The following is a 16,116-nucleotide window of genomic DNA, read 5'->3' on the forward strand; positions in this document are numbered from 1 at the left end:
ACAACCCTGGCGGATGGCGTAGAACGGGCGGTAAGACCGCCAACAGGCTGGCGGTCTTACCTTGGTGTATTATGACCATGGCGGTTACTGCCATGGTCAACCGCCGGTTCTCTGTCCCGCCCGCCAGGGCGGAGATGACCGCCGGGCTGGAGACCTGGGTCTCCAGCCCGGCAGTCGTCAGTATACACCAGCGGTATTTGGACCCGGCTTACCGCCGTGGATTTCCAGCGGTTTCAACCCTGGCTCTGATAGGGGTCTCCCCACCCCCCACCCGACACCCTCCCCTACACCCCCCACCACCCCTGCCACCCCCCAAAGGTGGCAGGGCCCCCCTCTCCACCCCGACCCCCAACATAACATTTCTCACACACACCCGACACGCATGCAGGCACCACCAACACACAAACGCACACACCCGACATACATGCCTACATCCACACACAGTCAGACATGCACACCCACATTCAAACATACACGCACACATCCATACAGACATACCCACAGCCATACACGCACTCATTCCCGTCAACACAACATCCCCGCAAGCATACATGCACTCACACCCCCCTCTACATACACACACGCACACCCCCATGCACACACACAACACACAACACCCCCCTCCCCTAACGGACGATCGACTTACCTGGTCCGTCGATCCTCTGGGAGCGGACGGGAGCCATGGGGGCAGCTCCGCGGACACCACACCGCCAACAGAACACCGCCACGGTGAATCACAGGACGTGATTCGCTGGGCGGTGTTCTGTTGGCGTGGAGGTGGAGGTGGAGCAACTTCCACTTCCCCGCTGCCCGCAAGTATGGCTGTTGGCGGCTCTCCGTCGGAATAATGACGGAAAGCAGCCAACAGTCATAATACGCCGAGCGGCAAACCGCCTGCTCAGGTCTTGCAAAAAGACCGCCGAGGTCGTAATGACCCCCCATGTCTCTTACAAATTATATTTTTGTTATGGTGCCCTCTAGGGACTGTTTTGAGCGTTAGTGTCTAATGCCAAAACTTTATTTCTGATAAATGTTTATATGACAATTGTATATGTTTTAATAATCTCTCCTTATTACAATTATGACCATGATTCAGACCAACTTAACATCCTTATTACACTATGACTGTTTGAACACTCTTGATATGTTTGGGTGACCCTTGTAGTTTATTTCTCCTCTATGGCTGTCTTGTGTCTTTTTTGGGCAATTGTGTTAGCCAGCCAGCAACTCTGATGGTAGAGTGGTGAAAGCAGTATTCTATTGGAATTAATATGGCAGAAATTAAGATGCTAAATGGCAACATTTTTCATTTTTTGCTGCAGATAGAGGAAGAAGGGAAATGCAAGTGCTTTAATTATGTGCAGGGCCACTGGAATGATATGGCAGGAAAAAATGAAATTATGAAGCAGGGTTAACCAATTTATTTAGCAAGAAAGTCCAGTTAAGAATTTACAATTTCAATAGCTCTAATTCAAGCAAACACAAGACCTATTGCATTGCAAATGCGTGTTCTTGCTTGCATTAGGACTCATAGCACCCTTGCACTGCCACTGAATATTAATTGAGACACCACATGCTCTTCTGGAAGACTAGGGGGTGTTGGCTATGCGTCAGTCAGGTTTCAGCATGTATAGGGTTCTTTCTTCCTTCCCTTGTTGTTCACAGGTTCATGGTTTGGCTGACCCTGTGAGGTCATGGTGTTTATATGAATGGGTGCTGTCCGAGGTAGGGACAGTGGTTTCTCTAATAAAGTACACAAGCAGCCTACTGAGTGTGTGTAGTACATTCTTCAGAGTTGAAAGCTGTTCTTGCAACATTGGCAATGATAGTGGGATCCGACATCCCATTGGCACCGCCAACAGAGGAGCCAAAAAGCCTCAGCAGCCCCCAGCTTTGATCTCAACCAAGAGAGGGCCAAGCGTCACACTAAAGGTAGAGGCCCGCACAACTGAACGTAGCTGCCACAACAGGCCAGGCATTATCAAATCTGTGAAAATACCCATCTACTGGTCACACTAGTAGAGCACTGCCACTGTGAGGCCATCTCTGTGAAACCGCCCACCAACAAGGAAAGAGCGGTGTCGGAGAATGGACAAGTAACCAAAGAGTACAGCCACGAGGGGGGCCCAGAGTGTTTAAGTGCAGCCCTGACAATTGGTCGTAGCTTGGTCAGTAAGATTGGGGCGGGGTTTGTTCTTGAGATTACCCACAATCACACATAAAGTTGAAATACATTGTACAACAGACATTTCTTAAGATGTCTCCTGAAGGAAAAGAGGTCCTTGGTCTGATGCAGGCCAGTTCAGCAAAGCACCACAGCAAAGGGACAGAACTCCTCCTCCAGCTCTTCAGCTGTTCTCCTGGGCAGAGATTCCTCTCAATTCCAGAAAGATTCTAAAAGTCTGGGATTTTGGGTCTACTACTTATACCCCTTTCTGCCTTTGAAGTTGGTAAACATCAAAATAAAGTCTCACATGTTTTCAAGATCCTTCCTCATCCAGGCCAGGCCCCAGACACACACCAGGGGGTTGGAGACTGTATTGTGTGAGGGCAGGCACAGCCATTTTAGGTGCGAGTGACCCAGACGGGGAACCCACAAACAGGCAGAGTCACAGATTGGTTTAAGTAAGAAAATGTCTACTTTATAAAAGTGGCATTTTCAAACTCACAATCCAAAAACCAACTTCACTAAAAGGTGTATTTTTAAATTGTGAGTTCAGAGACTCTTAACTCCCTATTTCCATCTGCTCTCAAAGGGAATCTGTGCATTAAAGTGATTTAAAGGCAGCCCCCATGTTAACCTATGAGAGAGATAGGCCTTGCAACAGTGAAACCCGAGTTTGGCAGTATTTCACTGTTAGGACATGTTAAACACACACGTACATGTCCTACCTTTTAAATACACTGCACCCTTCCCATGGGGCTACCTAGGCCTACCTTAGGGGTGCCTTATATGTACAAAAAGGGAAGGTTTGGGTCTGGCAAGTGGGTGCACTTGCCAGGTCGAATTGACAGTTTAAAACTGCACACACAGACACTGCAGTGGCAGTTCTGAGCCATGTTTTCAGGGCTACTTATGTAGGTGGCACAATCAGTGCTGCAGGCCACTAGTAGCATTTGTTTTAAAGGCCCTGGGCAGCTCTGGTGCAGTTTAATAGGGACTTACCAGTAAATCAAATATGCCACCATGGATAAAACAATCAACAGTATAATTTACCTAGGGAGCACTTGCACTTTAGCACTGATTAGCAGTGGTAAAGTGCGCAGAGACAATAATCCAGCTAAAACAGACCTGAAAAAATAGGAGGAAGAAGGCAAAAAGTAACCCTGCAAAAAAGGCCATTTCCAACAGGTGCTTTTCAGAATTATCATAAAAAATGTTGAATCTAATCCTGCAAAGGACCCAGAGGCCCATTGTAACAAATCAGAGCCTCCTTTAATGCCTGCTCAGAGCAGACATTATAAGTGCCGAAAAATATGACGCAAAGAGTTCACTTAGATTGCTTTACCCCATTTTTTCGCCCTCCCCTAATGGGGGAACATCCCCTTTGCATACATTATACCATGCGCAGGCATAAAGGGTCACAAAGTGGCACAATGCATGCATTGCACCACTTTGTAAATATGTGGTGGGTGTTTTCGACCATCTAACGCCACAGCGTAAACAAATTATGCTAATATGTCGTTAGTATGGTGCTTGGCCCTCTTAAATCTGGGCCTTAGTGGTTCTTGCCACTGTTCCTTTAACAAATGGTTCACATAGGACACGCTTAATAAGTTTGTGGCCAACCCCATCCTGGAAAACCAGTGGATTGGTTTCTTCTACCCTTTAACCTGTCCACTTTAGTTGATGCTGGTAGTAGTCTGAGCTCCCGCTGGCATAGAGCTCCAAGTTGATGAGAAACGCAAGCCCCTTACCCTCCTCAAGGTGGTGATCTTTGAAGGAGAAAGCAATGCAAAAAATTATCAAAATATCACATATCACAAAAAACATTCAAAATCTAATGTAACACCGCAACACAGTACAACAGAACAAGACTAAATTGCAATAATGCAGCATACAAACACGGCAGCACAATAAAAAATAACAGAACTTATCACCACCACCACCACAAAATGCTACAAAACAAATATGCACAAACTTTTTTGTCACACATTACCACTTACTGAGCCCTATTTTCAGTGGCAAAAGTGTTTGCGCCAAGCACAGCCTTAACCTACCACCAAGGTCATGAAATACTGAAGAGTCCAAAATGTTTCTTGATCTAGCCCATATATGTTACCTTGTAGCCAGCCCAGTGCAAGTACTTTGAAAGCAGCTAAACCTTGCAATATTATGCCAATAAATGTTAATAGTAGTAAAAGCTGTTGATGTGTGTAAGAAAATGCTTCTTTTTACATGATCGCCCTTAATGGTCTTTGGACTGATGCTGCTGGTTTCTTGACTCTGCACACTGGTACCCTGCTAACCAGGCCCCAGTGCATGTGCTCTTATCCCTGGAATGTTTAACTTATCTATGAGTCTCTAGTATATTGTATCCCATGTACTGTAAGATAAATGCTCTAGTATATTGTATCCCAGGGCGTGTACGATAAATGCTGATAAACCATGCCCTTATGATGGAGGTGCACTAGACACACAATACCGTGGAGATGCAATACAAGCAGGAACGGAGATCTCATGAATCTAAACATTGCTGAGCATTCTTTGATTACCAGGGAAGTTGCAACACAGATGCGTAGTAGTCCACCAGGGATCCGTATCCATCTTTTTCTTAGAAGTGACCCACTGTGGCAAGGGACTGCCTCTAGGGTTACTCTTACTTCGGGTGACTGCTCAGCCCAGAATTCCTTTGAGTGTCTTGCCATTTCTTGCCATTCCTGAAGCCTGAATTGCCCTGCTGTGCTCCTTGCACCATTTTGGCAGGCCTAAATCTTTCTTTTTAATAATTATCAGTCACCCTTAAAGTAGGCCTGAAACCTTAAAAGCCTATGGGACAGGATGCTTGGTTTTTCAAAGTAGGGCATTAAGGCTTAAGATTTTGCATGCCCTGGTAATTAAAAATCTCCAAAGCTGTTTTTGACTGTGGAAAGGCTGGCTCTCCCATTGGCTAATACTAATTTACTCCATTCCATGCAATAGGTGCTAAACTCAGTTTGGGATTAGCTACAAAATGGTCAAGGACTCATTTTATAAGTAATTTGTTAGACCTGACAGCCTTAGGGTGGTCTTCCCCCCAACATTTTGCCTTCCTCCTCTACTTTTCTGACCTAGGTTTTCCTGGTATTAGAACTCTGCACACTCTACCACTGCTTACCAGTGCTAAAGTGCTGTAGTCTCTTCGCTAAACATGGTAATATTGGTTCATCCTCAATTGGCACATTTAATTTACCTATATGTCCCTAGTAAAGTGGTGACACACATATCCAAGCATGTAAATTAAATGCTTCCAGTAGGCCTGCAGCACTGACGCACTCAAGTAGCTCTTTAACCAGGCCTCAGGCCTGCCATTGGAGAGGCTGTGGGCCTCATTATGACCCTGGCGGGCGGCGGAGGCCGCCCGCCAGGATTCCGCCCTCCATTATACCGCTCCGCGGTCAGAAGACCGCGGAGGGTATTATGAGTTTTTCCCTGGGCTGGCGGGCGGTCTCCAAAAGACCGCCCGCCAGCCCAGGGAAAAACTCCCTTCCCATGAGGATGCCGGCTCGTAATCGAGCCGGCGGAGTGGGAAGGTGCGACGGGTGCTACTGCACCCGTCGCGTATTTCACTGTCTGCTACGCAGACAGTGAAATACTAGCGGGGCCCTCTTACGGGGGCCCCTGCAGTGCCCATGCCATTGGCATGGGCACTGCAGGGGCCCCCAGGGGCCCCACGACAATCCCTACCGCCATCCTGTTCCTGGCGGGCGAGCCGCCAGGAACAGGATGGCGGTAGGGATTGTCAGAATCCCCTCGGCGGCGCAGCGAGCTGCGCCGCCTTGGAGGATTCTTATGGGCAGTGGAAAACCGGCGGGAGACCGCCGGTTTTCCCGTTCTGACCGCGGCCAAATCGCCGCGGTCAGAATGCCCAAGGGGGCACCGCCGGCCTGTCGGCGGTGCTCCCGCCCCCGTTGGCCCTGGCGGTAGAGAACCGCCAGGGTCAGAATGAGGGCCTGTGTGTGCTGTTTAGACTACCATACCAACCTGGCAAAATAAAACTTTTCCCAGGCCCAAACCTTTACTTTTTATACATATGTCACCCGTAAGGTAGGCCCTGGGCAACCCAGATGGAAGGGTGCAATGTATTTAAAAGGAAGGACATGTACTATTAAGGTTTACCTGTCCTGGTAGTGAAAAACTCTCAAATTCGTTTTTTAACCACTGAACGCCTATCACTCCCATAGGATAACAATGGGATTACCTTATTACATGTTTTTAAGTGTCATTTCTAATTGGGAAGAGAGACTAAGCCTGGTGTCTTTGGAATCACAATTTAAAATCCAAGCTATGGTGAAGTTGGAGTTTACATTGCAATTCTCAAAATGGCACATTTAGAAAGTTGGCATTTTCTTGCTCTAGCTATTTGATGCCTGTATCCTGTTTCTGATCACATGTCTGGGCACAGCTGACAGTTGGACTTTGTGAATTCCTCATAAACTGCCACACACAACGGGAGCTTAGGTGTGCCTCAATGGGCCATCTCTGGTAGGATAAGAGGGAATAGCTGGGCACAGCCTCACCTACACCTGAATAGGCTATGTCCTGTACACACACAAAGGGCGGCATACATCCCTGTAGTGAGTCTGGAGCCAGGGCAGGAATGGAGGACCTCTGTGCAATTCAAAGACATCTCCCCCACTTCAAAGGCACCACTGGGGATACATTCTGGACCTCAGACACCACCGCTTCGGTACACATTTGGACCTGTCAGGAAGTTGAAAGCACTGCCAATCTGTTGGACTGCCACTCTGAAGGAGCTGCTGCCTTGCTGTGCTAGCCTCCTGCTCTCTTGCCTGGAGAGGAATAACTGGACCAGGAAACGATTGTGAACCCAGGACCCTAGAGGGACTAAATAGGCTTGTCTGCTGGCCTCCTGATCTAACCCTCTGGGTCACAACAGGATCTCCACAGCTGTGGGACCCATCTTCAATGAGTTCCTGATGCCCCAAGGGGTACCCCTCAGATCCTGGGCTCTTGGTGTGGTTCTCGAGGTCTTAAAATCAAGCTGTTGGACTCTTTGTGAACCTGAACTGGCCCATTTGCTCCCAAACTGTGCCCCTCGCATGGAGCATCAGCGAGAGCTGTCACTAGTTCATCTCTCCACCAAGCAAGCATCATCCGCCAGTGTGGATCCCCTCAGCGAGGCCCTAGCCTGTCCATCTGAGATGCCTGGCCTGCTTTTTGTGCCACATCAACCATTGCCAGTGAAACCCCCCTTGCTCCCAGCAAACTTCTCCCCTGCAAACAGGACTCTTGTCACAAAACTTCATAAGGTAAAACTTTAGCAGGTCTAATTTGAGACTGTTTCAAACCTGGCTCCATCACGGTCAGCCTGAACCTCTGACTTTGATCCAGTCTAGCGTGACCAGATTACTGTGGTTGTCGCTTTCTGTTCCTATGGGCTATTTTACAGTTTATTCTTTAAATAACTCCAGTTCTACTAATTGTATTTTTGTTGTTTTATTTATTAAATTATGCTCTATTTGTCTAACCTGGTGTGGAAACTGTTTTACTGTTTGACGGGTTACACAAATACTTTACACACTGTTTCTAAGTTAAGTTTCACTGCTCTGTCCCAAGGTACTTGAGGGTGAGCACAGATTCTTTTGGGGTTTGGGTGTACCTTACCCTGACTAGGATTGTGGTGATTACTTGACCAGGGCTTACACCCCAGTCAACCAGTAACACAGTTTCTAATGTATTTTAAAATCCAACTTAATGGTAAAGTTGGATTTTTTTTATTTTTTATGGACCAGATACTTTCAGAAAGTTACATGTTTCTTCCAAACATCAAAAGCCTTTTCTACCATTGTCCAGCTGTCACCTGATTCATCATAGCTCCCCTGGCGTGAGATATGGATTGCTGCCAAACAGTGGTCAAAGAGCTTTGGGTGTGGAGGGGTGACTTTCTTCCTTGAGCAGGATGGCCTGGGGCTGTGCCCAGACCCTTTCCGAGACTTAAAGGATGCCAACCCTGTCACTGGCAGATGTAGTTCACTCCTGGGCCTGCCTCTATTTTGTCTTCCTAGGCAGGCTGGCTCCAAACCCAGTAGGAGGGGAACTTTCCCAGAACTGGTTTAGAGCGACTTGAAGGAAGGTATGCCTATTTCCATTGCCACACCTATGGGTGGGCAGAGGAAGCTCTGCAGAAGCGAAAAAAGGCTCTGACCTGGGTGCTTACAGTGGCTAGGGAGGGGCCAGGAGTCACTACTACCTACACAGTAGTGTTTGGCATAACTGTCGCACCCCTGGATGCATTCTTCAGAACAGTACTGGACTGGTGGAGGAAAGGAATGCACCTGCTTTTGCAACCTGTGAGGACAACCCTAAGAGCTGAACCTGTAGCCACTTGTACCCAGGACAAAAATGTGGACCCCTAGGGTCAGTTGGCCACAGGAACACAAAACTGACCAGAGTCAACTGGACCTGCCTTAGGCCTTACTGGTGGCTTCCACAGGAATGAGTCCTGACCACTAAGTGATGTTCTTGAGGATCTGGAAACCTTGGGCCAGATGTATCAAAGGGTTTTATCCATTCTGTGTCTATGAGAAAATGCGTTCATACATATGGCCCCTTGTCTTGTGTCACAGTGTATGTCAACCCTAAAAGTGAGGACTTAAAAATGTTCTGGCAACTTTTCTTCAAGAGAACCAATGTAGGACTGGGACCTACCTGCTAGCCAATCTGTTGAGGGTGCATCACAGGTAGAATTGGGCTTCCCACAGCTCCCGCCATGTTCTTCACTGTGACGATATTGAAATTGCGTCCAATAACATTGAACCCTGCGCCAGCTTTAGCCTGGAGCCTTGGGGTAATTCTGAGCTCCAGAGAAGTGTCAAAGATTGACCACCAATGACTTCATCAGAACCAACACCAACTGGCACCCTATTGATGACGAGGCAATTTTTGGCTCGAATCGTGAACGTCCAATCAGAGCTTTCCAATATTTGTCAATCACCGCATTGAAACCCCATCCTTCTGCAGCTTACTTCTACTTCAGTCTGCTGTCTTTGACGCCAGCGGACCGATTGATGACCTGTCACCATCTAGTACTGTTTGTAAGACAAGAAGGTAACTCTTTGACTGGGACAAACACAGTCCGTTTATCTGACTGGTGAATAACAGCTGTCGGTCTTAACTTTTGACTCTGCCACAGTATAGTATGACCAGTTGCCAGCGGTTGGTCTTTGCACATTTTGGTGATAGTTTTATTTAAAATATTAAACATTCACATCTCTGGTTCCCCTTATGTTGGTCATTTTGTTCATGAACGTATTCATTGTTGTTATAAATTTGAGTGGGGGTTTTATTGTATGTTGTTTTGATGTTTAACCTGTTTTGGTACTTCTAAATAGTTTACACATTTTCATAATTTAAGCTGTCTGCTCTGTGCAATAGTTACCAGGTGTTGAGTTCAGGTTTAAACTGCTTAATTCTTTACTGGACCTAACCAGAAGAGACACATTATTGCTTTTGGTGGACTCCGCTTTAGCCAAACTATTAATCAACTTTTCACAATGTGAGTTCTCAAGTTGTAAATATAGGGCATCTGTTCCCTTCTGAATTCATCAACACAGCTTAAAATGTCTTTCTGTGAAGCACACATATCAATCACACCATATTTCCAGTTCCTGCCACTATCAGAAAACGCTTTAGATTTGAGACATTTGTTTCAAAGCATTTTAAAATCTTTGAAGCATAGGCATCAAAGTTTGGTCACTTGTAACTCTACCTGATCCCCACAAAGTGGATAACAAAGAGACAGATTACCTGATTTACTTAGATTTCATGCAAACAGTTCAGCAAGGGACGTTGCTGTGCTGCATTGCAGGAAAGAGAGAGGGAGAGAGCAGAACTGCGCCATATTTAGCAAGATATGCCACAGTTCAGCTCTTTCCTTGCACTGGCACAGGTTGGACTGCCTAGTACTAAGGCAGGCATCCTGGCACAAGGGCACCTGCATTAAAGTCAGGATAGATTTTGTGCGGGAGGAGTACTTTCCTGCACAAAAACTACATTTGAATAATATTTCTCTTTGTATATTTGCAGCAGAATGCAGCACACATGGAAAGAGGGAGTAACAAGGAGAAATATATATTTCTCTTTGTTATGCCAGCCTCGGGTAGATGCGCCATTTTGGCACAAACCATATGGGCTTGTATTAAAATACATGGATGGATAAATGGGAATGCCCAGATCCACCAAAGGAATGCCTTAATGCGATGCGATGGCTTGAGTTGCCTTGTTATGCAATGTAGCTCAAAATGCTAGTCTGTATTACTTTTCCAATTTTCCAGGAAAAAAATCCTGATTTGCATTTAAAACTTAAATTCCACCACATTACTTTTTAGAAAAGTAATGCAAATCCATCTAAAAGTGCTAGTAAATCTGGGCGGAAGTGTTTAACTCATTATGAGGTACTGGACTGATTCAGCACTATTCTGAAAAATAATATGCAAGTGCAGTGCTGGTAATGCATGCAATGTATTAATGATTCTTGTTTCTTTTGCAGTATTTAGAACACAGATTCAATATATATGTACGGCGTCTAGCGACTCTGCTTTTTATCCTATCTACAGTAAGTAATTTTGTTGCTTTAGTTAATAGTCATGCAATTTGTAATGTAAATCTTGGCTAGAATTAGCAACGACCATAAACAATGCTCTCTCAATTGGTTTAGAAAACAACTGTGAAAGTGGACTGAAGACTGACCGTGCACCAACCACAATATTGCTGATAGGCACAAGCTTAAGAGCTTGATCTTAGAGCCGTGGAATAAAGGTCTCGCAATCTCATCACTGTATATTTGTTCTCATTTGCGTCAAACAGAGGAATCTCAGACCCTTCGGCCATATTTATACTTTTTAGTGCAAAACTGCACTATCGCAGTTTTGCATCAAAATGTTCTGCACCGGCTTGAACCATTCCCGAGCGCCAGCCGGGCACCATATTTATGGAATAGTGCAAGGAGACGCAAAGCGTAGGCTAGCATAAAAAAATGACTCTAGCCGGGTGGGGTGGCAGTATGGGAGAAGGGGGTTTTGCGCCAAAAAATTACATTAGGCAGGTTAGAGTTTAAAATAATGACTCTAACCAACGTAGTGTCATTTTCTGATGCAAAACCATCCATACCACATGACTCCTGTCTTAGAAAAGACACAACTCATGCCCACCACCCCAATGGCCAGCACAGGGAAAAGTGTCCCCTGGGCATGGCCATTGCACCCAGTGCCATGTAGGGGGGCCATTTCAGGGCCCCCAATGGCACTTTAAAGAAAATAATAATACTTACCTGTACTTACATATACTTACCTGGAATGGGGTCGCCCATCCTCTCCTGTTCCTCTGGTGTGGGTGGGGGTGTCCCTGAGTCCAGGAGAGGGCACCTGTGGGCTTATTCCATGGTGTTCCACCATGTAAATAGACTCACAGGTCCCCTAACCCCTGCCCTGAGCCACTTGTTAAATAATGGTGCAAAGCAAACTTTGCACCATTATTTGACCCCCTCCTCCCCCATGCGTGATTTTAGCACAGGGGGGATAAATATACCACTAAAGCCATAGAGTCATTTTTTGCACAGGAACGCCTACTTTGCATCTCATTGACCCAAGGTGGGTTTCCACGTCAAAAAAATGACTTTAACTCCATAACTTTGTCAATAGACGGGTCTAGCACCAAAGTATGAATATGGAGTTAGTTTTGCACGGAATTTGGGTAAAACAATGACGCAAATTTGGTGCAAAACAAGTATAAATATGCCCCCAAATCCTTTCTTATTGTACTATCTAAAATGCACATCCCACAGCTGGTGCAAAGCACAATCATGCCCATTTAGCCCCAAAGAGCTGGTGTAAGCGATGATTCCCTACATGAGTATAATTCTATCCTGTGCATGACTGACTGCCCCATGAACACTCCCACGCTGGTCTGTGATACCCTTCACCTGCCCCATTTAGGTGAGCATCATTACCTTGTCTGGTAGACGTTTCTGTAAAACCCCTGATTAATCCATCAAAATTCATTTATTTAAGCCCTCAGTTTGCATGCATCTCAGACCATGATCACAACCCTTTGTTCACAAATGAAGTTCCCCTAACAGATCTTGCATCATTGCATCGTTTCCTTGTTTATCTGTTGTAAATGTATTAAGACAAATAACAATGTACCTCTGTGTATGGATTTGCCAGGTTTGAGTGATGAATCAAATAGAGAGATTACATAATGGTATCTTAAATACCTACTGTGGTTAATCATCACTATGTTCTTCACGGCAGTCAAAGAAGCCCATTGTTGGAGAGTTGCTGTCTTTAAATATTAATTGTTGTCCCCCACCGCCCTCCTATCCCCACCCTCAGTGTAAGATAAGGTGTGATCTGCTGCTCATTGTTAGCTTCTAAAAATGCTATTCATTGTTACAGACGTAAGGCGTGGGGTAGATGTGTGGACTGTGATTGACATATTACATTGAAAAAAAGATCAATAAGACACAAAATCGAAATTTAGGCCACATCCAAGTGTCTCACTAAACTCTTCAAGAATTTACTAGAACATCAAACTTTGTGGATCCCTGCAGGTTCCAGAACGTTTCTCAAGATAACATGAGGAAAATCTATGTTTTTTGCTAAAGATTGTGGAAGCCACACCTGTGGACACCACTGTGGACTCCCCCAAGGAGTCTAGTTTGTAGAAGTTAGTAGAAATATCTATGGCTGGTAGTTTGCCAGGGGTGGCAGCCAACCCCAATGCTAAATAATGCAGTTACTCCATCCCAACAACAGATGCAATTAAAATAAAACATAAAACATCCCGATGTTGCCATTGTGTGTTTTCAATCCCTTCCCGTCTCTTGCATAAGTCCACCTCACACATGTGCAGAAAGGTTTTATTGGGAAAAGTGTGTAAACACAGAATAGTAGAACTATGAACAGAAGCCAGGGCGTAGCTTGGTCAGTAAAATGGGTGTGGGGTTGGGGTGGTTGTTGAGTTTCAGATTTCCAACAATTGTGCTGGGAGATAATGTTAAAATAAATTATTCGACAATCAGAGTGCATAAGAGGGGGGCTTAAAGGTGTTGGAAAGGGAGAGGAATGCAGATTGGTAGGAGTAGCAAGTGAGATAAGCAAAATATTATGGAAAATAATCAACACTTCTAGGGCTTTCAAAACAGAGATGAGAGAGAGTGTGTGTGTTGTTGTCAGTGTGTGCATGCAGAAATCCCTGGTGAAATCTGATACACACCTCACCATATCCGACTGAAAGCACCTGAACCCAAGTATTTGTCAGAAAATATTTTTTTAGGGGGGAGTAACACCCCAAACACCCCAATACCCCTGAAGCTACGCCCTTGATTGAAGCATGGTGAATTTACAATGACAAAATTCAGTACTGACAACCACTTAAAAAACTGTTGAAAAAATTACAACCCTGTCTGTTCCTGAAGGCTGTGGGAAAGAATGCTTAGCACACCAAGCATTTTACTAATCCCATTTTTAGAACAAAACACACTTTCCTGCTGATTGACTCCCCCCATTTTTTAAATAAAACACATATTTTGCTACATCTTAGCTGTTTTCCCTGTACCCTCCTCTGCAATCCCCAAAGCCTGGGTGCCTTAAGAGTCCCTAACATATAGAAAAACATAAGCAAATTTGGCCTGGATATCTTGTGGAAAAACCTTTTAAAGGCTTAAGAGCGCACTGCTCCAAATATCAAAGAAAGGTTCTGCATTTGAGGAAAAAGTCTCAAGATTCAAGAACTCTACAGTTAACAGAGAAAGTTCAACTATGTTATGTTTAGCAATGTCCACATCTTTTACTGTCTGTCTCAGGGCAAATGTTTACTCAAACCTTCCAGGTGCAAGATTCTTGGAAGTATTTCTTCACAGACAAGGAACAATCTATCAGTGCAATTTCCACTGCTTGGGTACATGTTGGGCCTCGTTTTGAGTTTGGTGGGTGGCAGAGGCTGCCCACCAAACTTTTTGGGAAGGAAAACAAACACTCTTGTTTTCCGCCCGCTGGCGCTATTAAGAGTTTGGGCCCCCTGCACCCCACCTCTGCCAGCCTTTGGGACCACCTTGCAAAAGCTGGTGGAGAGGGGACTCGTAATCCCAAGGCCAGAGCTGCTTTCAGCTCTGCCCTGGTGGATTAAGACCGCTGGCACCGCCAGGCTGTCAACTGGTGGCAACCTGGTGGTGCCGGCGGTCAGACCGTGGCAGCTCCGCCAGGGTGTAAAACCATCTCTTAATTTTCTGGGATGCACTATGTATTTCAAATGTTTTTGAGGGTTCTTGAACTGTATGTCTACTGATAAATTCAAAAACTGATAGGCAGGTCGCTCCCCCCATCTGCTACGCAGCCCCCTGTGGGTTGAACCTCCGTTGGCGCTTTTGCCACCTAACTACTCGCTCCCTTTTTTCTGTACCCCTGCGCTTGGCTTCTGTGCCAATTAGTTTTTTCATTCTGTGCCCCTGTGTTTTGCTTTCTGTACCCCTGTGCTCTGTTGTCCCTCTCCCGCCGTCTTTTCCCGCTGTTTTTGTTCCCCGGGTTTTCCCCTGGGTTTTTCCCTGGGTTTTGCCCTTGCTGCTGAGCCCCTGCTGCCCCACCCCCTTCACTCCCATTGGCTGCCCCGCTCCCACCTCCCAGCTGCTCCTCCCTCCCTCTGCCCTCATATGGAGGCCGCGAAGTGGGCGCGTCGCTGGCGTGCCGTAGGCGCGCCTAAAGCAAGCCCGTCTGCGCCCGTCAGCGCCTGGACTACACCCAGCACCAGAACCCCTGGAACCCGCACCCCCGCAACACCAGACTGCACTATGACGCAAGCACCCTCCACGCACTCAACACCAGACGAGACCACCCCTGCTACCGGGCCACCCCGAAACGCACCCAGGGGCCTTTCACCTGCCGGAACTGCAGATTCACCAGCATCCAACTCTCCACACCACCAGCCAGAGAACCCAACCACCTCCGCTGCATCCTCCTCAACACCCGCTCCGCTTGCAAGCACTGCATCGAACTTTGGGACCTCCTAGACTCCACCGCCCCCGACGTCGCCTTCCTGACGGAGACCTGGCTGAACGCCACCTCAGCACCAGACATCGCCATAGCCATCCCACAGGGCTACAAGATCTCCCGCAGAGACCGCACCAACCGAGCGGGAGGAGGAATCGCCATCATCCACAAAGACTCCATCAAAATCTCAACAAACACCGATGACACCCTCACCACCGCCGAGCACATGCACTTCCAGATCCACACAGACCCCAAAACCACCCTCAGAGGAACTCTCATCTACAGACCTCCCGGACCCCGCCCACAGTTCAGTGACACCATCGCCGACCTCATCAGCACCCACGCCCTCGCTTCCATGGACTACATCCTCCTCGGGGACCTGAACTTCCACCTCGAGAACAACAACGACGCCAACTCCACCGCCCTGATCGACAACCTCACCAACCTCGGACTCAAACAGCTTGTAACGACACCCACTCACGCCGCTGGACACACGCTCGACCCCATCTTCTCCGCAAGACCCCACGTCTCCTTCTACCACACCACCGAACCACACTGGACCGACCACAGATGCTTCCACTTCACCTTCAGAAAACCCACCACACACCACCGCACCCAACAGCTACCACGCCGCTGCTGGAGCAAGGTCACCGAGGACCAACTGACTACCGCCCTTGCCCTGACACCACCCACCGACACCACCGACCCAGACACCGCCGCAACCAACCTCACACAGTGGATCAATGACTGCGCCAACACCCTTGCCCCTCTCAAGACCTTTACAACAAACCACACCAACAAGAAAGCCGCCTGGTTCACTGAGGACCTCCGGATCTCCAAGCACACCTGTCGGAAGCTGGACAAGAAATGGCTCCACGACCGAACACCAGACAACCACACAGCCCTCAA

The 16,116-nt window shown here is 46.9% G+C and overlaps 1 protein-coding gene across 1 annotated transcript in view; it reads left to right on the forward strand.

Moving 5' to 3' along the window:
* Positions 1–16,116, forward strand: part of LOC138287178 (sodium-coupled monocarboxylate transporter 1-like) — a 316,179-nt gene that overhangs the window by 52,676 nt on the left and 247,387 nt on the right. The window contains 1 exon segment of the mRNA XM_069227537.1: positions 10,713–10,778. Coding sequence (XP_069083638.1) covers positions 10,713–10,778 — 66 coding nt within the window.

The sequence above is a fragment of the Pleurodeles waltl genome, chromosome 4_1 (assembly GCF_031143425.1).
Source record: "Pleurodeles waltl isolate 20211129_DDA chromosome 4_1, aPleWal1.hap1.20221129, whole genome shotgun sequence".
NCBI lineage: Eukaryota > Metazoa > Chordata > Amphibia > Caudata > Salamandridae > Pleurodeles > Pleurodeles waltl.